Consider the following 22,069-nt stretch of genomic DNA (forward strand, 5'->3'; position numbering starts at 1 on the left):
AGGCATGGGCACGGAGCCACACGCAGGCGCACACATACTAGTAATGCAGATGCAGATGCAGATGCATTCTTACTCCAAACACCCAGAGTAAAACATGGGTATGGTGATCGTGCTTTTTCCGTTATGGGACCAAAATTGTGGAATCAGTTACCTCTTCAGTTAAGGGAACTGTCATCGACAGAGTCATTCAAATCCAAACTTAAAACTTATCTGTTCCTTTCATACTGAGGACTGTAATTGCTGTATGTCATTAATATTGGATCAATATTGTATTTTTAATTGGTATATGTTGTATTCTTTATTTGGTATATATGGGATTGTTTTTGTTTACCATTTTCTTATTTGTTGAAATGTTTGAATATGTATATGCATGTAAATATATGATATCTTTTCATTTTTGAAGCGCCATGAGCACTGAAAAGTGGACCTGTGCGCTATACAAGTAGCCACTATTATTATTATTATTAGTAGTAGTAGTCATGATCATGAGCACACACTTACAAAGGGGATATTTATGTACAATGCATGCACGCACGGCCCCCAATGGATTCGCACGCAGGATGCTAGTCCACTACCAGTACCTGGACTGCCTTCGTATACGGTGTGTACTAGTATGGTGTGTATGGTATGAGCAATATCGCACACGGAAATACCGTCGTTGAGGGCGTGTAGTATAAGGAGAGACCCCGTGCAGATCTTTTTTTTTCGAGGGCAGCAATTAGGCCCCCCCCCCCCAAAAAAAAAAAAAAAAAAAAAAAAAATTGTTGTATTGGCGTAACACACCCGACCCTACTTTCTTTATTATTATTTTTTTTTGCTATCGATATCAAGTATCTTGTTGATTGCGATCACGATCGCAAAAACCCGGAAGTGGAAAAGGCTCTGGGGACATCGGATGTACGAGGAAGAGATCTAGCTTGCGACTCGACTCGCATAGCCTCGCTTGATCAGTACTAAGTACTAGTATGTCATCTGTTTCCCACACGGACGCGTATCTATATATATAATACGCGAAGTTGTTGTTGTTGTCGCGACCTTATGTACATTGTATTTCCTGTTTTATTCCGGCGTTGCTGGTTTGTCTATCTCCTCCCGAGCCGTCGGCTCCGGGCAGCTGCGACCGGTGCCGTCGGCCGCAGGAGAGTATCCTGCATCGAATGGCGCGGGTTTCGTCCCCTCTCAGCCTCCGTGTCGACGTCGAGGATGAAAAAGAAAAATTAATCAGATAGATGCATAATGCATTTTTGTGCGTGACGAAAGAGCCGAATGTTTTAATATTCACCAATCCTGCGCTGGACTCCTACTTTCTCGATACACAGTAGTGCATCTTTTAGCTTGCAGAGACAGTGGGATACTAAAGATAATGGGTGCAGCGAAATTTCTGACATCTTCCGGCGGACACGCAGGCATGCACACAATGTACTCTCGGGTGGGTACGGTATGCCAGTGTGTGGCCTGCGCCTGTGTATGTATTGACGATGGTCACACGAAACACTATCTGGGTGCGCGTGATATGTACACTCATTATGGTATAATACACGGCGCGGTCATACAAGTACAAGGGCATTTACGTACAGCGACGTTCGCCATTATTGGCGTGCCCAAATGAAAACAACGAACGCTGTTATTTTATTGTATTTTGCACAACTGCAGGATACTATGCAGCTCAGGTATGTCATTTTGTTCACTCTCAAGTCGGGTATCATTGTACTCAGACTGTTCAGGACGGCTAAATATCCACTTAAATTTTGTCCTTGCCGATCGTACCCTTCCATATCAGAGTACACGCGCCGCTGTTCTTTCGTTTACTGCATGCATGCATGGCTGCTGTAAACATGAATATTCATGAGACAAGCGGACGCGGGGGAAACCCTCGCTTTGCTGACCGCCAATTTTTGAAGTTACAAGTGGACATCAAATGTGTGGTTCTATGGTGCATCAAACCAAGTTTTGGTGACAAAAATAAAAAAGAGGGAGCAAATGACGACAAAAATATTCTTCTTTCTCCCATAACGTGGGAAAAGAAATATTAAAGAAAAAATATGAGGCCCTGAGACCCACGGATTCCAATGACAATGATCTCTCCCTCCTCAAATATAACAATGATGATTATAATGATGATAATTATCATAATAATAAAAAAAAATGATAATAGTGATAGTTATAATACTAATAATAACAATAATGATGATAATAATGATGATAATGTACAGTCTGAAGCAGAAGAAGAAGGACATTCATGATTATGATAATAATGATAACAAAAATGTACAGTCTGAAGCAGATACGCGGGTGGTTCTATGATCCATCAAACAAAGGTTTGGTGATAAAAACAAAAAGAAGAGAGCAAACGAAGACGAAAATATTTCATTTCTCTCAGCACAATAGTAACAAAAACACTAGGGGTCTATATATGAAGTAGTCCTCAGCACAAGATTACGTATGTTAGTGCAGTGAGCAGTTTTGGACAGTTTGCGCAGGACTGTCTTCAGAAAAGCTTTTTATCAAGAGCAGAAAAATGGGGGATACAGATTTTTACAATTCTTAACAAATTAACATTTCCGCCTCCTTTGGTTGATCATTCCTATGTTATGACTCTACCATCTGTCTACTCTCTCCTCTCCCCTAAATAATATTAATAATTTTAGTAATAATAATGATAATAACAATGACAATAATACACTGAAATAATGATGATAAAACAATAGGCCAATGCAAATGAATGGGGAGGGGATGCTATGATCTATAACTTAAGAGTGGGCGGAAGAGACACAAACAGGTACAGGATTGTTTTGATGTTTAAAATGAATTTGCAATGATAATGAAGCTATTTGAAATGTATATCAGTCGTAGAGTAACCTTGACATGACGGAAAAAAAGATATTCACTATCCTTGACCGATAAACTTTTTTCCTTAATTCCCTTGATTCATCCCCATGTCAATGAATAATATAAAATGATAAAACCGAATGACTATGATCTCCCCTCCCACAAAATAACAATAGCAATAACAAGAACAATAATAATAATAATGATAACTATGATAATGATGGCGGGAACGATCCCAACCAATGGACTGGATCGCAGGGCACGTACTACAAATGTAATATTAAATTTTTGGGAAGGGTGGTCATTTAGAGGACAGCGCGTCACAATTAACGAAATGAGAAAACTTTCCTTTTTCAATTTCTTCAATAAAAATGTACAAAATCGTATCATGAGAAAAAAGAATAAAACCACTCAGACCCGAGGATTTCCACGGGTGCTGCTATAATAATAATAATAATAATAATAATAATAACAATAATAATAATAATAACAATAATGATAATAATAACAACAATAATAATAATATAAATCGTAACAATAATAATAATAATTACAGTAATGATAATGTACAGGGTGAAGGAGATAAACGGGTTAGAATATGTAGACATACATATTCATAAGACATGTGCGGACGTGGGGAAAAAAGGGGGGTGTTCTATGATCTATTAAACCAAGGTTTGGTGATAAAAACAAAAAGAAGAGAGCAAATGAAGACGAATATATTTTATTTCTCTCAGTACAATAGCAACAAAAACACTAGGGGTCTATATATGAGGTCCTGCTCAGCTCAGCTATACCGTTTTGCTTTTGTCGTTTTGGTTATTTTTCTCTGAATATTTGTTTTTGTATTTTGTTCGGGGGGGGTGGAAATGTGTGTGTGGGGGTGGTGGTCATGGGTAGAAGAGAGCACACTTTACCAACGAAAGGATGAGAAAACTTTTCTTTTATTTCATCAATAGAAATGTCCAAAATCGTATATAATCCTTATTATGAGGGGAAAAAATAATAAAACCCCTAAGACCCGTGGTTTTCCACGGGTGCTGCTAGTTCTATCAAGATTTATACAGTGTATACTTTGCATTCAGACTGCAATGTACTAGTATTGTGCAGCGTTTCGCCATAGGTTCTTCTGTGGAGAACTTACGCGCATCTCTATATGTGGGACTGTATAGAGATCGCCGTGTGCGATGAAAAGATCGTACACATGAGGTCAATTTGCACCTATCTTATCTCATTCAAAATAGTAAAATATGAAGTGATAACATTCAGGATAGGGATTTCAACATCTTTTAATTCTGTGAAGGGGTATAATTCCAGTAAAATCGGCCCCATAAATGATTTGTAGAATAGAGGAACGCAGCACATTCGGTGCGGCAGTTGTGACTGTTTACTGAGCACGAGTTGTACACGTAAAATGCACGTAAAAAAAAAATCAGCCCGCCCGACCCTATTTGAAAATCTCATGTTACGCCAATACAACTTTTCTCTCTCTCTCTCTCTCTCTCTCTCTCTCTCTCTTTTTTTTTTTGGGGGGGGGGGGGCCTTAGTGGACTCGCGCGATGCGAGGACTGTCGCGATCGAGAAGACCTCGCGCTACCGCCAATGATGGCGTATGAGAGAATGAGAAAAAAGAAAAGAGTCCCGCATCGGGACTAGCAGGATGCTGGATTCGCACGGATTCGCACGGTAGCGTGCCAACACCACGCACGGTACCGTGCCAACACCTCGCACGGTACCGTGCCACGCACTCGACGGTGGCACGCAGCTGCACGGAGGCGCACTGACTGGCACGCAGCCGCACGGAGGCGCACGAGGGCGCACGAAGGCGCACGAGGTCGCACGGGGTCGCACGGGGGCGTACAGAAGCGCACGCACCCGCACGAGGCCGTACGAAATGGCACGGAGCCGCACGCACCCGTGCGAAACCGCACGAAGCAGCCCCGTGCGCACTGCGTGCGGGAGTAACATAACATAATGGTCTGACTGTACTATTGCAATATCCTGGGATGTCAAATAATATCAAGTAACTTGTTCCTTTTGGTACAGGAGTCTTTTGCATTGACATGAAAATACTGGTATTTACTTTCTTGAGGGTGAAGCAATCAAACCAACGATTTTGGTTCTCAAAAGATGCTGGTGAGCAAAATCTTGGTCCTCTATTCTACTGAGGTCGCAAATCTATTGGCAAACTCTTATAGTGTAGGCATGATAGATTCTGTTGCCAGGGAAACGGTGGTATCTCAGCATACCTGAAGTCGTCATCTGGGTTGCCGTTGTAGTCTCCACAGAGTCCGCACAGGTGACCCTCCCAGATCCCGTCGGCTCTGACCTCGGCAAAGTGCTGTCCGTCCCACGACAGCGAGATTCCAATGTTGGTGTGGACCACTACCATTAGACCTGTGTCACGTGGGAAATGGCACACATGTCATTAAAATGCTACGGTACATGACTAACCACCACATATTGCTTTGTTTAGCAAAGATATCTGGAAACTAACTGTCAATGAATAAAGATTAACTAATTATCCTTAATCCCTGTTTTGTTGCCATAGCCAAGTTCCTATTGGACCGAGCCACACTGCTACAACTGAGTGGGATTACTAACTTTATATACTGAATGCTAATGAACAAGCTTGGGTAAGTTAAGCTAAGTAATTCACTACATTTACAAGCTATGCTTCTCCTGTGAATTCCTCTTTACCATATACAAGTCAACAATAAAGTTGTAATTACATGTACTTATTTGTTCTTTTACTGAAAGACAGAGATGATATTACTATAATTGTGTAATGTTGAAGTGTGTGTGATTGGACATTCTGTAAAAATTCTTTACTCATGTAAGTGTTACGTATATTACTTTGTATAATAATAAATGATAAAATTATATGAATATTGATTTGAATAAATTGTCAAAAATAGGGGGAAAAGGCCCCGAGGAAATAAGTATCTATCAGTTATTTCTACTCACCCAATTTCTGGATGCTGAACTCTGGTTCATTGAGGTATGGGAGAATGACCTCCTCACGGTTCAGCCGAACAGCGAAGTTCGGCAAGAGGTCGATGGTGACGTTATGGACGCGGAAAGAAACCAGTTCGGTCCAGGACACAGCATACGTCTCTTTACCATTGTTTTGGACGATGATCTGTGGAACAAAGGTAATACAGATTCCACTTTTCTATTCATGCATATCATCATTTATGTGTAATCTGGGCAAAAAGGCAATTGAAATGGTACAATTCTTGATCAAATACAAGTTTTACCACTGTAATAATAAATCATAATCTCGCATTGCCTTGGAACATAGTGTATGTACTGATTACTCGTCTCATTTTATTTTTAAACAAAATTTCAATACAATAGATTTGACTTACAAGAAAAAGAAAGTGCTGCTGCTGGCTCACTCAGTCTTCTTTTATGAAATACACTGCACCCTAATATATCATTTATTCAATTCTTTGAAGTAATGACTCCTCTGTCAAGTCTTGTCATTGCAACTGATTGACAATTAGCAAGTAAGGTCTTGGGTTTTAAATCTCATGATTTTTTTTTCATCATGGCTATTACTCAAAACACTGAAACATCTGTGTGAATTCACGTCAATGAAGGGAAATTTGTCAATCAATTTCAACTCAGTTCTTCATAGAATGCAAAGAGATTTAACAAAACAACTATATTCAATGTGAGAATAGAAGAACTATGACACATTTGCCTATTGAACTGGGTTGTGAGAGGGGATGAACAATGGTGGCACTGTTTGAAAAAATCTGAACGCTAAATTAAATGCAGCAGACTCAGCAAAGATCAGCATAGGAGAAGAGCTGGAGAGAGAGTGGCTAGACAGGAAACAAAAACAAACATAGGAGAGGGACTAGACGAGAAGCAAAGAACAATACAGTGGCCGATCCGGGGGGGGGGGGGGGGGGGGGGGGGGGGGCGCACAGGGTGCGCGCCCCCTCTTTAGTTTTTGTTAAAACAGAAGAAATAAACAGAAAATTTTTTTAATTTTGTAAAGGTGCCTCCCCTTTACGGAATTCCTGGATCCGCCTCTGCAACATACTACAGACCAGATGAGAAAATTCAGACTGGGAGAAAAACAAACATCTTTAGGAGATGCTCAGTCGGCTGTTTACCTTACACAAACAGAACACATAAAATTGTTACAATATAACAACATGTGTGATGTGACAAAAAACCCCAGGAAACTACAGAGAATCAGACATCGGATAGTCAATTACATGTTTGGCAGTTTACATTGTTTTAAGAGTTCATCGACTCTTGTCAACTGGTTCCTGAAATATTTACATTCATGAGCTACTTATATAAGTCACTATTAAAGCCTGATAAAGAACAGAAAAGTCATTTGACTCTGATCTGTTGGTCAGGGGCAGTTCTCTCCTTACACAGCAATTTGGGTCTCCATGCAGTCAGTTAGGGGCATTTTTCAAACCTTCGAACTCTACAATCTTCAACCTCTTTCAACGTCATCATCTGCATCGCAAAGGGACAAGACAATGACAGGAGAGTCTATTTTCGACTGGGTGGTGGCCATGGTTGCTATGGTGATTTGTACTCTATGCTGCTGGTGTAGTAATGCAGGAGATTATGTAATGGAGATGGGACAGGGGCCCGACACTGATGAAGAACGGCCCTTGGAATGGCTGACAATCACGCCAGAAGATGAGCGTTAAAAAATGGAAATGCCCAAGGTTTGTATCGGCTATTTATAAAGCCTCTTGGCAGAACATCTGTGCATATAATATGTTGGCAGGGAGGGGACTGTATGTCTGTTTTTGGGCCTATGAGTCTAAATGTGTATCAGAGACTCCTACTCTCCCGTTTTCGACGGGAGATCTCCCGCCGAAAACCCATTTTTGCAAAATCTCCCGTTCTCCCGTTGGAGATTTGATTTCTCCCGCCCTGGGTCTGTGTCTCTCGGTGGAAAGGATTTCTTTCTTATTGCTATCGTATGTTGAAAAAATAAGCCTTAGATAGCACCAGAGAACATCTAGAACCCTAGGAACTTCGCGTTTCGCACACATCAACTTGGAGTCTCCCGTTTGCTAGAGGTTTCGGGCGGGAGAATCTCCAGATCAGAAGGTGCTTGGGGTTGGAGTCTCTGGTGTATGTTTTTGTGTGACTGCATAACTCAATATAAAATAACCCCTAAGGTAACTCTCTATAATATACATTGTATATGCAATATTGAGCCACATTATTTTTATTAAACATTTATAGATATTGATTTCAAGAAATGCTTCCTCTGAAATCTATAAATAATGGAAAAGAAAAATGGTATACTTCTGACTCAAAATATGCGAGCCATAGAGAATTACAGTACTTCTGTTAGAAATATTATCATAAAAAGACCCACACTGTAAAGCCTCGGTTCATAATACCTGTTCATATGATGTTTTATTTCTTTTAAAGATATCTAATATAAAAGTACACTTACAATGTATAACCCTCCTTCCCCTCCCTCAAAAAAGCAAAACTACAACAATATATAATTGAGTTAGCTTTTTATTTCAAACGAATTACAGATGTAGATGCAAGTTATTTTGTTTTTTGTTTGTTGGTTAAATCAATGGCTTCCTTCATGGCTCGCACTCACAGCCAAGTCGCAGTGTGGCCTCAGTGTCAGGTCCTGGGATTGTGCCATCAATCGGCGTAACGCTACACCTCTAAACCTGGGAAATCACTTACAACACACTTTGTTTTGGCCATGCTGTGTGCCCATCTTTCCAATAGGGGACCAAATTGTTTTCTATAATCCTCTGGAGGTAAATAAGAAGAACATAAGTAATCACGTGTCATCCATGGCTACTCTTATTCATATCACCACGGCTATTCTCCTTTTTTGCCTATTATATCGGAAATTATATCTCCATATTACAATTTGTGCATTCATTACAAACATTGCTTCACACAAGTATTGTTCAATCACACTTTTGATTATTTCCACAACAGATCCAAGCGAGGACAAAAATAGAACCAGTTTCGTCACAAAACAAACTCATCGTGGGACCCACATAGCCTATGCATGCATGGAGTCGACTGGAAGGTTCTGTGTTAGGACTGGCTAAATTTTCATTTCTTTTTGGATTTGACCTGTGTATTCTGGTGCTTCCCGTTAATGACTATGAGCAAACAAAACAGAACTCTAAAGCCGTCCAGAGAATTATATTTTCGTCGTAACAAGTCCAAGAACCAGCTTTTCAGAGACTCCAACTCTCCCGTTTTCGACGGGAGATCTCCCGCCGAAAACCCATTTTTGCAAAATCTCCCGTTCTCCCGTTTGAGATTTGATTTCTCCCGCCCTGGCTCAATGTCTCCAGTTGGAAAGGATTTCTTATTTATTGCTATCATATGTTGCAAAAATAAGCCTTAGATAGCACCAGAGAGCATCTATAACCCTAGGAACTTCACGCTTCGCACACATAAACTTGGGTCTCCCGTTTGCTGGGGGTTTCAGGCGGGAGAATCTCCAGATCAGAAGGTGCTTGGGGTTGGAGTCTCTGGCTTTTAGGTAACTCCAATCTCACAACAGCCGCCGTAGTGCACAGCCAACAGGCCCCTGTATCAGGTGCGTCTAATACCCGGAAGCCTCATACACACACGACCAATGGACTGAACTGGTTAAAGAACTCCCTCTATACAGCAGATACGTGGCAAGCTGCCCATTGTTCGTCACGGTAGCTACGCGGTGCCTGGGACTGAAGGTATATGCAACAAGCCATTCAGCATTAGGTCACAGAAAGAACCATGGATAAACTGGACGCATTGTCAGTGAATGTTTCTGCAATTCATACTGAAGTATTTGACATGGGAAATACCATGCCAGACTTACACAACTGCTGTTACAGATTCGAGCACAAGGCTTCCTGCTATTGAGAATGACATTTTACAGCCCACTGACGAGCGTGGAACCCAAAAACGTTTTAGCATGGAGAGATGGTTACCTGATGGTGATGCATAAATGATATACAGTTGATATACATATGTAAGAGATTATATCTAGGCTCTCGTTAGGGTAGGGAGTATGAAAGATCATCGATGCCACCAGTAGGCCCTATGATGTTTTTCCATTAGGCTCTACATAGACAGCTATTGCATGCTTGCCATGGATGTTCCAAGCAGTATTGCTAACGTTAATTCAGTGATGTGCCATTAAATTTCGAATGATTAAAATGTTTCTGATGTCTCTTTAGGTGAACATTCAACTATCCTAACCATCTAAAGGCAAACTGAGAATGAGAGATTGTGCACATGAGTTAACATTGTCTGCCTACTATATGCAGACATTCAGTAGGTATTGGCTGTTATGATGTATGAACTGCACCTTGAATTTTGACCCGTTTCAGTGGGAAAAAAGTGTGGTTAATGCACCATTATTTACGGTAAGTTTATGAGCTCACCTCAAATTGGTTGGTGGTGCAGTCCTTGGACAGAGTGTATGTACAGGTGCCCTGGAAGTCATGGAATCGGTTATCAAACGTCCGGTAGTGTGGGTCTCCAAACACGATGCAGGATCCCATCCCTGGAAACGATACAAAGAGATTGAGGCTTCAATGCAAGCTCGAAGGCAAATAAATCTTTTCTTTCTGATAGTCAGGTTAACACTGCATGTTTAACCCACAAAGGACAACACGCCCTGATCATACGTCGCATTGCTTTTCAGCAGCACATAGATACACTGTCGAGGTCTACAGGCAGAGAGATATCCATGTAGTGTCAGCAAATAAAGTATCAATAATGCACATGTATACATTCAATGCAAAATATTAACCTATTTACTCTCTGCCCGTCTGTTGCTGCTTAGGGCCATTCAAGCCCATTTCAATACCTTTTGCATCTGTTATGTGCACTAACTTTATGGACACTAGCCGTACCAGACTGAAATGATGAGAAGGTATGGAATCATATAAAACTCAACGTCAAGATTCCAATATTCTAGATGTTGAAAGTATGAAAAAGAATCTTTTATAAAAATAAATCCATTCACACTCACTACATATGATTTCACCTTTCTTTTGATCCTTTGTAATATATTTGTTTTGTTTAACTTTTTACAACAATGTAATTCTATATGACTTTGACTTGAGAACTAGATTTAAAAAAAAGAAAGAAAGAGTAAACATGGCATATACAAAATGTACCATTGCATCTTATAATTGTGTGCAATAATGGTCATTCATTCATTTATGTTTCTTCATGCATGTATATGATTGGATATCTTGACTATTCAACTTTTTTTAGTACAGACTCAGTAAATTCAATTCAGTTCAAGGTAACAAGTATTTCCTTCAATATACAAATGATGCGCAGGACAGAGTGGATTGGTGAGAACTGGATGTGAGAGTTTAAGTTTGGAGCTGTTTAAACCCATGAGCACAGCGAGTGGGTTTTTAAACTGTTTCAAAGTTTAACGAGAGCATCCAATTCTCACTGATCCACGATATTGGCCTGTGCATCATTTGTGTTATATAATGGGCCCATAAATTCGTAAAAAATACAACCACTTTCCCCATCATGCGTCCGGTACACCTACAAAACTATACAAGACTTGAGCCATGTGTTTGGATTTTACTGGACGCATGACTCAGTGTGGATAAGTGAAAATCAATGCATGACAATTGACCAATCAGATTGCAGAGATTCTAAAGCCCATTTATACCTAATCATGGTATTGGCTATCAAGTCTAGAAAGAGAACATACATCGCTGTCATACTTACTGGGTACACATTCCTCACAGCATCCATCCGGTGACAGCTGAGGGATTTCCCCCTGCAAAGAAAAGGAAAATTACTCTCTCTTTCAGGCACAATCATTAACCGACAGTTTGATTTTGCTACAACATGCATTTCCCATAGACACCTGCCCGAGTATACTCGGGACTCATCCTCAACGAGTTAAAGATGTGAGTTTGAATAATCACTGTGATAACACAGAAATGCTGTTGGTACTTTCTGTAAGTCAAAGAAGTTTTTACCTCACATAGAATAAAAGGCTTTTGAATAAAGATAGAGTTGATATCAAAGGTTTGACACTTTGATAAATTTCCTAAGTGATTCTTTAAAAATTTATAATCTTTAGATATTAAACAAAACAATTCTTAATTGGGAAAAAACAAACCCATATAACACTATCTACTTTAATTGAGTTACCAGTATGTATATTTCAAGCCCTACTCTTGTACAAGTTGTAAGTTTTTAAGTTAAACGATAAGAAACTGTTGGCTTTAATACACCCATAGGATTTCCAATCGCATCAAATTTTACAGTACATTCATGTCTCTATTTGAAGTTGGACGACTTTGCTGCCTTCGAAACCCCGACTCAGATGACATTTATTGATCTGCTCTCAAATGCTGCTGCAACTTTCTGTTTGCGTGAATATTTTCCCAGGTCAAGGTGTGCTAAAACTTTTCATGACAGTACGCTAGCAATGTACAACAATAGTGCTGAAAATGTATGATTCAAGGTGGAGTGAGGAAAAGTGGGAGGGGTGGAGTAGGAGGGGCGTGGAGGTGGGCGTGTCTCACCCCTATGCAGTTGAGCGCCGGGCACTCAATATCTGAGCAGCGTGAGACACCATTCCTACAAACACACTCCTGACACCCAAGGAGGAAGGAGCCTCCCTCTGGGATCACCTCGCCACGGAAAGTGCAAGAAACTTCGTCTGCATCAGAAGAGACCATAAAATGAGAGAGAAGACACAAAAAAGAGTAAGAGAAAAGTACAATGAAATCTGAATACTTCAGATGAATGGTGCTATGGAAACAATTCAATTCAATTCAATTCAATTCAATTCAATTCAATTCAATTTATTTTTCATATTTCTCAGTGAAAAAAATACATCAAATTTAACAAAATGAAATAATGCATGATATCCAGCTAAAAGGCATAATAGAATATTGCAAATATATAGAACATAGTGGTTGATCTATGAAAGTTGGAATCTGAGAATAATTGCTAAAGAAATATGATGGAACCTTCTTAGAAGCAAGCTTGTCGAGCGTAGGTCCCAAACAGATGAGTATGGGTACCTAAACCTCAATCTATGACCTTTAATCAATTCACTCCAAAGCACATGTATGACAGTGTTATGAGAGAGGATTGTATTGTAAAGATTGAGTCATTTAATAATCATTCCCAACATGCTACCCCCTTGATTAGTGTTCATTGTTTTACGACTGGTAAGCACACTGGAGTGCAGCTCCCTTCACTGATCAACATAGATATCTGGAAACTAATTGTCAATGAATAGAGATTACCTAATCCCCCTAATCCCTACTATATAAACATAGCCTTCATGATGGACTGAGGCACACTGGTCCACCTCAGTGGACTTGCTAATCTGAGACTAAGTCATACTTAGATGCATTATTAGATGCTGGTGAAAAAGCTAGCTGGGTTAACCTTAGTGCCTGGGGAGATAACAGGTTAATGTCAAACGGTAGATAAGTTTTTCAAATCCTGGAGGAACAGGCAAAGAAGAACAAAACATAGGCTCTTTGTGATTTAACCCTTGTGTGCTATGAGTGCTGATTTGCACAAAAAATCCTTCACTGATGTACATACTTTTCAAAGTCCCCTTGATGGAAAAGACAGCATTGATATAGAAACACACGAAGCAGCAAAGGAAGGAAGTGTCTACATCTACACATGCACGTAAATCCCACTTTATTCATTCATCTCAAAGAGTATGGTGTTTAACCCGGTGAAGTGGTCCCGCCTCGCATCCAACTAGAACCCATGGAAGACCAGCTTAACATAGCTGAATATGGGCTGTCCAGCCATCTTCTCAGATGAAAAATTAACAAACAAACAAACAAACAAACAAACAAACAAACAAACAAACAATCTAGACTGAAATCAAACTTCATTATTTTCTCACTTCCTTCCTGGAGTCCCAGACAGGTGCTACAACACTCCCCTTCCCGTCTGATCTGCTGGTCCTCTGGACAAGACAGAGGGGGGCAGTCCACTGAGTAGCACACCACGTTGGCATTCTGAGAGCGGGGAGAAAACAGAAGGGAAAATATCCACTTTATGGTGGTGCTTGATTGGGGGGGGTATCAATTTCAGCTACAAGACTTCTAAAACCCCATGCCTCATGCCCACCACCTCATCACCACCACCACCATCATCACCACCATCAATATCATCACCATCATCACCATCACCATCACCATCATCCCCACCATCATCACCATCATCACCACCACTATAGCCATAAACACCCTCATCATCATCACCATCATTATCATCACCAGCATCATCAGCATCATCATCACCATGTTGGCATTCTGAGAGAGTGGAGAAAACAGAAGGGAAAATATTCACCGTATGGTGGTGCTTGATTGGGGAGTATCAATTTCAGCTCCAGGACTTCTAAAAACCCATGCCTCATACAAACAAATATTTAAGACTAGTGAAAGAAAAATGATATTAATGTCTGTCCTGCATCAATGATTTAATATAACAGGGGAAATTAGTTCATATCTCCCCTTGCCTTCGTTCACCTGGCCTTACTCTCTAGTTGCCCATTACACACCTCAAGGGATATGGAGACTGGGCATTTTCCTCTATCGCTCCTCGCCTATGGAACTCCGTCCCATTATTTCTCCATAAAATTGATAATCTACTTGAGCACTTCAAAGTTTCACTCAAGAGTCACATTTTTGGTGGATATTCAGTTACTATGTACTCACTCTCTTAGACAAGTCTGTGTCCTTGAATTTTTTCAAACAGATATATGTGCCATACAAATGCTGTGAATTATTATCTTCATCATCTTCATCATCACCATAATCGACATCATCATAATCATTATCACATAGGGAATAATCTGCACGTTTGCAGTCATGATAGAAAGAGAAAAGAGTACTCAAATTTGATAAAACTTTTGATAAGATGATGGGAGAAAAGACAAAACATGTTTGAATCCCCCCTAATACATGAATGATGAGTCCTGGTGTAGTTTCATATCTACCTGAGATGTGTGCTAATTGTCTGTCATCAAACTAATGCAAACTAAACCGAGTGGGACATTTAAGGAATCTTTGAGCAAGTATCCACACATTCTTGCCAAAACTCACAAAAAGTGTTAAAAACCCCCACCCATATATGTGTGTATGATCAGTGTGTGTTCATTCATGGGCCTTGAATTTGCATAAGCAGAGCACCATCCAGATAGTATTGTCAAAAGCTAAGAATTAGATTTCAAATGCTTTTCTTTAATTCTGACCTCTGCCTTGCCATCCAATCACTTTCCCTCATTAATTTCTTACCCAATAAATTGCTTCAAGCCCTTCTTAATTGCTAGCATGGGACAACTAAAACTCAGAGATGGACAAATACCGTAATATGCATGAGTGAGCACTGCGCACGGTACGAGATTTTTGTCCAAAAGTACATTCGGCAAGTGAGAAAGTTTTCTTTTGTAATGCTCTATTCTAACAAATTCTGCATTTCAGCCCTGTACTCACCGTACAGGAACAGTTGGTGCAGACGTCACCAAGGGGAACAAAGTTTTCCCCATTAAGGACCAGTCTCCCGTCAAAGACGCAGGCGTCCAGCTTACAGACGGGGCAGCAGGAACCTGGCTCCCTCACTTGGCGGATCTGGGGACAGCCTACGTCTAGACATTCCTGGGCGGAGCAAAGCAGCTCACCAGCCTGGAAGACAAACAAAGAAGATTTGTTCAAACATTGAAATATCAACCATCACAGGCACACATGATGCAGTGACTTCATACCACATGATTTACTGCCAGACTAAGAATCATGTAAACATACAGAATGATAAGATCAAAATATTGACATTTAGGCAGTAAATGAAAGTAAGGCAAATAAAATAAAGAAGATTGCCTTATTGAATGTAAATATTAAAAATATATATATATAAGATGGTTCAAACACAAAATAAGCAACTGTTGATTGGAAATTAAACTGAATAAAGCTTGGTACATATATGAAACATACAAGAAAGAAAAGTGAAAAGGGGAAAGAGGAAATTTGTGAAGTTTTGACTAAAAGTCTGCAATAATGCACAACTATCTCCATTTGTTTGCACTTGACACAAACATGTTCACAGATGGCTTACCATACACAGACAAGATGAACATTCATCAGGTGAGTACTGAGAACCACTCTGTAGGACCACATCGTTTATCTGACACATTGTTCGCTCATCTTTATAGTCTGTGAGATGGAAAGAAAAAAAAAATCACTGATAGGAATATGAAGATACAGTTTGTGAGCAATAGCTAAAGGGATGTTTTACATCAGGGTATTTATGAGGTTGTTAAAAAAGCGAGCAAACCGCAATTTGAATTGTTCCCCCAAACCCTCCAAATGATCCAATTGGAATGGAATGGAAAAGAGCTAAACATACCAGAACAAAACAGAACATAAAAACAAAGTCTGATGAGAAAAAACAGATTCACATAAACTACAACATATAAAAAACCCTGGAAATAAAAAAACGCAACAACAACAAATTACTTGGATTCAATTCAACTGGTTTGTGTATGAGCATCATACATTGTATCCCTCAAAGTAAAAATTAATGTGTGCTTTTTTTTGCTTTTATGAAAAGAGCAGGTAATATAAGTACACCATTGTATTTGCATAGTAATAAGTCAGACAAAGAAAAAGATGAAACCTTTGATAAAGCTTGAAATGCAAGTTGCTCTACAAAACAAGAAAAGAATTGCATCTTTAAACTTAAAGGAAACAATAGTTGTTAAATTCACTTGAGGTTGATTTTAAAGACATTTACATCTCATAACCACACACACATACACACTCTATACAAAGTTGAGCAGAGTATACCCACCTACACACACCGGGCAACAAGCCCCGTCGCTATAGACGACGGACTCAGCAGGGCAATCCGGTATGGGGCAAGTGATCGGTTGGCAGTTCAGTCGGTTGCCCTGGCACACACACTCCATGCAGTCATGGGTTGGTGGGCTGAACACCTGACCGTTGGCATAGTTTACGTTGTTAAACATGCAACCTGTTAGGAAGAACACCAAAAAAAATCATAAACTTTTAATTGACCTTGTCTGTTTCCTGTTTTAGAAAGGGGCTCCTGTTTATCATGTCAATAACAAATCATTTTTAAAAACATTAAAAAAATTAAGGCTGGATGCATGATAGACATTGAATGGACAAAGTACTTGGAAGGAATTTTTACTCTGAATTAAGAAAATAACACTGGAACTCAGAAATACATGCCATATCTTATCCTTAAGATTGTTCAAAATAGTTTGGAAGTTACATGTACTACAATATAATTTCCTATTTTTCTTGTGTGTAGAATAAACAACAAAGAGCATAGTAAGGACTAAATATACTCCATGCAAATACATATATGAATATTATATAACGCCTGAAGATATCCTTGTCATTTGATTGGTTGTTTGACATTGATCATTCGGCCCATTTCACTATGAGGTCATCATCCGTGCAATTGTGGCTCCATTTACCGTTCAATTTTGGATCCATACGATTTGCTCCATTGCACGCTCGCTGAGAGCCCGACACACTACGCGTGCAAAACGCTTGCATTTGCAGTGTGTGTACTAAGTATGCGACAGCGCACTAGCGTAAAGCGCTCAGTGAGCACCGAGCACTCTCGCGATCTCAGATTCTCTTTTGTTTCTAAATTTCTCTTTTGTTTCTAAATTACTAAAACATCACATGACAAGGGTCTATATTACATTTTAGGCGTTATGTAAAACAAATAATAAATGTTTTTCATTCGTGCAATGGACATTGCACTCATAAACATTATTTGTGAACTATAGCATGTTTATTAAATATAGAGCAATATATCAAATATAGTCTTTGCCTGTAACTGTTGATCTTACAATCCATGTGATACACGATGAACAAAACTGATTTGAATTAAATCAAATCAAGTCAAATTGAATCAATGCATATGGAATAAACTTGAGCTAATCTGACTTAAATATTTCAAATGCAACTTTACTGAATGAAGTAAGTAAATGGATTTAGGGAGTCAAACTTGGTTTACCAAGTGAGTAAACTTTAAAGAGGTTGAACTGAACTGACGTGATACAAGTAACAATGAATAAAATGATAATGAGTTCATTGAAGTGGAGTTTAAATGATTATAATTCAGCAATGTTGAACTATATCAAATTAGATTTGAAATGGATGAATCATCCCCTAATGGGTGCCTACCTAGGCAAGAGGCACAGCATTCATCAGGCTCAAACTGTGGATCCTCACAGTCAGTGATTGGACAGACTGGTGTAGTACACTCTATCCTTGTGTTCTATGGGGAAAAGAAGGGGAAAAGTTGAGCAAGAAATTTCACCGTAAAATCAAAACAAAGCCCAAAGCTGGTTTGAAGCAATGTGAAAAAGTCCAGGGGTGGATCCAGCAATTCCATAAAGAGGGGGCATTTTTACAAAATTAAAGGGGGACACATGCCCCCCCCATTTTTTCTTTTTATTTCCTTTGTTTTGACAAAAAAAAAGGGGGGGGGGGGGCGCCCAGTGTACTCCAGCCTGGATTCGCCACAGAAGTCAGACAACAAACTAGTGACAATGTGGGGAACTTGTACAACTCAAAAAGTCATTTGATATTTTAATTTACTACCCAGTAGTGTATTAAAAAGATCAGGCAAAACTTTAAACTGTAATGCAAGCCATTTGTGTGAAAATTGTACACTGGCATCATTGAATTAGAATAAATCTTTAATTGCAGGATTACACAGAAAATTGTTCCTTATGGTGAAGCATTTACAAAATATTGAAAGTAACATAAACAGAGAAATTTTGAAGATATGTACAGTATATCTATTCTTTCTATATGAGTATCTGAATATAAGAACGACCCAAGTCCATGGAAGACCATTTCGAGTAAACTTAAAAAAAACTTCATATCTTTTTTATTTATCCAGTAATATTCTATTTAACTGTGATGGGTAAGGCAACATTGTATATACACATTAGAACATATGTTATTATGACAATTAACATTTACATCAATTGTGGAGAGGCCATTTTGTGTGATGGACTTGGGTCGTTCTTTGAATCATATACATGATGTTCTGCTATAGAGATGAGAGGATGAGAGAGGGCGCTATGATATGAATGTAAGAATGACCCAAGTGCTTCATTCTTACATTCATATAAGATTTAAGTCATTCATTTCAGGCACTTCCGGGGGTAATTAGGATTTATCATGTATACACAAGATGAGTCCATGCATAAGCTGCAATTTCCCATGTCAAACTGAATTTGGCCAAAAATTGGACTTGGGTCGTTCTTATATTCAGGTCTTCTATTCTTTCTGATCACATTATCTCTCATCTGGTTTACCTTGTCTGACTGGCAGAATCAACATCTGCATCCATTTCCCAAGTTTGCTTGAGACAGGTTACCCAACAACTTTAATACAAAACAATCAATCAAAATCAAAATCAAAACAACTCATATAAACCATGAAAGTTTGATGAAACATTAGGTGCCGTTTGAATGACCCTTGACCCCTGACCCTTGACCCCTGACCCTAAGTGGGACTCACCACACAGCGGCAGGTAGTGCAGGGGTCATCTCCGTCCTGCCAGGTCTGACCGTGGCTGTAGATGGAGCCGTCCGGTGCTGTGCAGACGGCGCATTGCGGGCAGCACTTGTTGAATGGTTGGACCGTCTCGCTACAGTAGATTGGAGGACAGACCTCATCCTCACACACCACGTTACCATCCTGGGAAACAAGATCCACAATCAATCTAAATTTACATCTAATCATTATCATATCAATTAAACATTTTATTTATATTTAACCTTTTGAGTGCAGGGACTTTCAGCATTCACTTGCTAAGCTTTGGCCATAGGCTTTCTATACATCTCAAGACTTGAGCTTCCATTATATCATCACATTTTGGCATAACATTTCCACAGTCCAAAGGAAAGGAAAATATATCATCGGGTGAGAATGATAAGGGTATTAAGTTGCCACTAAACCCATAATGCTCGAGGCAACTTAACGCCCTTCTCAGTCTCAGCGGATGATATGAAGAAAGTGGGAAACAACTTACCCGACATTCACAGGTGTAGCAGACATCGTTGCCTGGATTAAACTTGGTGCCGTTGCGGTAGAGGTTTCCGTTATATTCACAAACACTGCAGTCTGGACAGCATGCTCCCTCCGCCTGAAGGCCGTGGGTGCAGTTTGAGCCTTCCAGGCAGGGCAGCCGCACACAGTTGATGATGGTATCCTAGCAACAGAGGATAAAATGTCATAGGATTTAACCACCATTTCATACCAATTCTGCACAGCATTGCACACTTTCATGCATCTTCAGTAGAAACCACTCATGCACTTTACAATTATATCACAGATCTATTCAGTTTGGAATCCTTTTTTTTTCACATTCTGGTACTTGTCAATTTTCAATGCATGCATTAACTAAATTTTAATATTTTTACTCTAAACATACTTTTCTCATCATCATCATTATCAATATTTGCACAATTTCTCATGTCATTAATATTTCTCTCATTACTAGCACTCATATTTGGCACTTATTAAACCCATTGAGGGCAAGTCCTGAGTATACTTGGGCAAGTGTCTATGGGAAATGCCTGTTGTAGCAAAATCAGCCCATCTTCAACAGGTTAACAAAGATGCACACTTTCTTTGTCACTGTAATAGACCAAAAAAGCAGATAGCAAACTCTATGAGACATACATGTATGAGGTTTTAGCATCTATTGACCGATTCTGTGACGCGCTATGTGTATTTTTGGCATGGGCGCAGCCATAGTGGGTGTCTTAGCCGACCCCCCCCTTCCCACTCCCCACCCCTCTCCCTAGCGCGCAGAATGAAAACTGCTTTAGCCAATGGGCGTCTCGTACTGAGTACGCGAATGCTTGCTTAGTGCGCGAACCTTTGTTACAAGTGCGTGATAAACATGTTGCCTGGGGTGGGGGAGAGCAGGGGGGGTCGGCTCAGACACCCACTATGGCTGCGCCCAGTGCCATGAAATGTCTGCTGCCCTCAACGAACCCGAATCGGTCAATACATCAATGGCATTGAATCATATTTCTTCACATCAATGCATGAGACAATGAAGCGGTGAGTACAACTTACCAGACAGGTGCACTCCTGGCATCGATCCCTTGATGAAATCCAAGACTCTCCGCTCCTGTACTCCGTTCCGTCTGGAGCTCGGCAAAATGCATCTGCAAGGAAAAGCAAGTTTTACAAAGAATGTTTGTAAAGCCACTGTGTGATGCGAGATATCAAGAACCCTTATCACCATCATCATTATCATCATTACCATCATCATCATCGCCACAAACATTATCTTCCATTATCATCATCATTAATATAACAATTGTTTTTTAATCGTCATTATCATTGAATTTACACCTGTATCTTTAAATCATTTTTTTTCATCATCATCATCATCATCATCATCATCATCATCATCATACATCATCATCATCAGAGTTGAAAGTTATCAAATTCATCCCAATTACCACTATCAGCACCAGCCTCCTCCTCCTCCTCCTCCTCCTCCTCCTCCTCATCATCATCATCATCAACATCATCATCATCATCTTACTGCAACAGTGTCCAAATTGTCATCATTATGACAATTATCAGTGAGTTTCATTCTAACTGTTCTGAAAAGGTACCAATTTTAATAGGGAGGTGATAGTGATCTATGTAAGTTTATAGTCTCACCTGCACAAGATGGGCAGCACTCTCCAGCCACCGTGGTGGTCACTGGGCAGTTCAGCATTGGACACTGTTCCCTCTCTGCACACGTCACTGACCCTTTCTGTGAAGGTTACACAAGATCGATCATGTGGTGAAAAAAGCAACTACACAAACATAGGGAAACACAGGTAAACATATGCAAATATACGTAAATATATGAAAACATATTAAAGTGAACATATGGAAACATGTGAACATTTCCTAGAGATATCAAAGGAGCATTATCCTATCCAATCTTTATTTCTCCCTTTTGATAGGTGATCACTTTAGAGTCAATTAAGCATCATAAAATGAAGAGTTTGTTTGCAAAAACCGATAAGTCAATTTTTGAAGATTTTCAAGTACGGTCTCTGTCATAAAGTACAAAATAATACCTTTTAAATGATATATTGGTCACTACATATAACGGTACTTTTTGAAGTTATGGTCAAAAGAAGCAAAAACTTTCTTATCATTCTCTTTATTTT

The 22,069-nt window shown here is 39.6% G+C and overlaps 1 protein-coding gene across 1 annotated transcript; it reads right to left on the bottom strand.

The window, feature by feature from the left end:
* Positions 1 to 4,990: 4,990 nt before the first annotated feature.
* Positions 4,991 to 19,937, bottom strand: LOC139729276 (kielin/chordin-like protein). Its single transcript, XM_071640207.1, has 12 exons — positions 19,923 to 19,937; positions 19,398 to 19,577; positions 18,048 to 18,141; positions 16,672 to 16,854; positions 15,937 to 16,034; positions 15,321 to 15,509; positions 13,727 to 13,841; positions 12,372 to 12,508; positions 11,563 to 11,614; positions 10,245 to 10,366; positions 5,797 to 5,971; positions 4,991 to 5,226 (listed from the first exon to the last, which is right to left on the bottom strand). The coding sequence occupies exons 1-12, from the start codon at positions 19,935 to 19,937 to the stop codon at positions 4,991 to 4,993; spliced, it is 1,596 nt and encodes a 531-aa protein (XP_071496308.1).
* Positions 19,938 to 22,069: the final 2,132 nt, after the last annotated feature.

The sequence above is a fragment of the Diadema antillarum genome, unplaced genomic scaffold (genome assembly GCF_040938485.1).
Source record: "Diadema antillarum isolate AM-2024a unplaced genomic scaffold, OU_Dant_1.0 scf00000020, whole genome shotgun sequence".
NCBI lineage: Eukaryota > Metazoa > Echinodermata > Echinoidea > Diadematoida > Diadematidae > Diadema > Diadema antillarum.

Bases quoted from the DNA above. Each gene is read 5' to 3' on its own strand.
- LOC139729276 (XM_071640207.1), bottom strand. The intron at 16,035-16,671 runs GTGGGTATACTC...TCCATCTCACAG, and splicing joins TTGTTGCCCGGTGTGTGTAG to ACTATAAAGATGAGCGAACA. The intron at 10,367-11,562 runs GTAAGTATGACA...TATCGTTTCCAG, and splicing joins CTGTGAGGAATGTGTACCCA to GGATGGGATCCTGCATCGTG.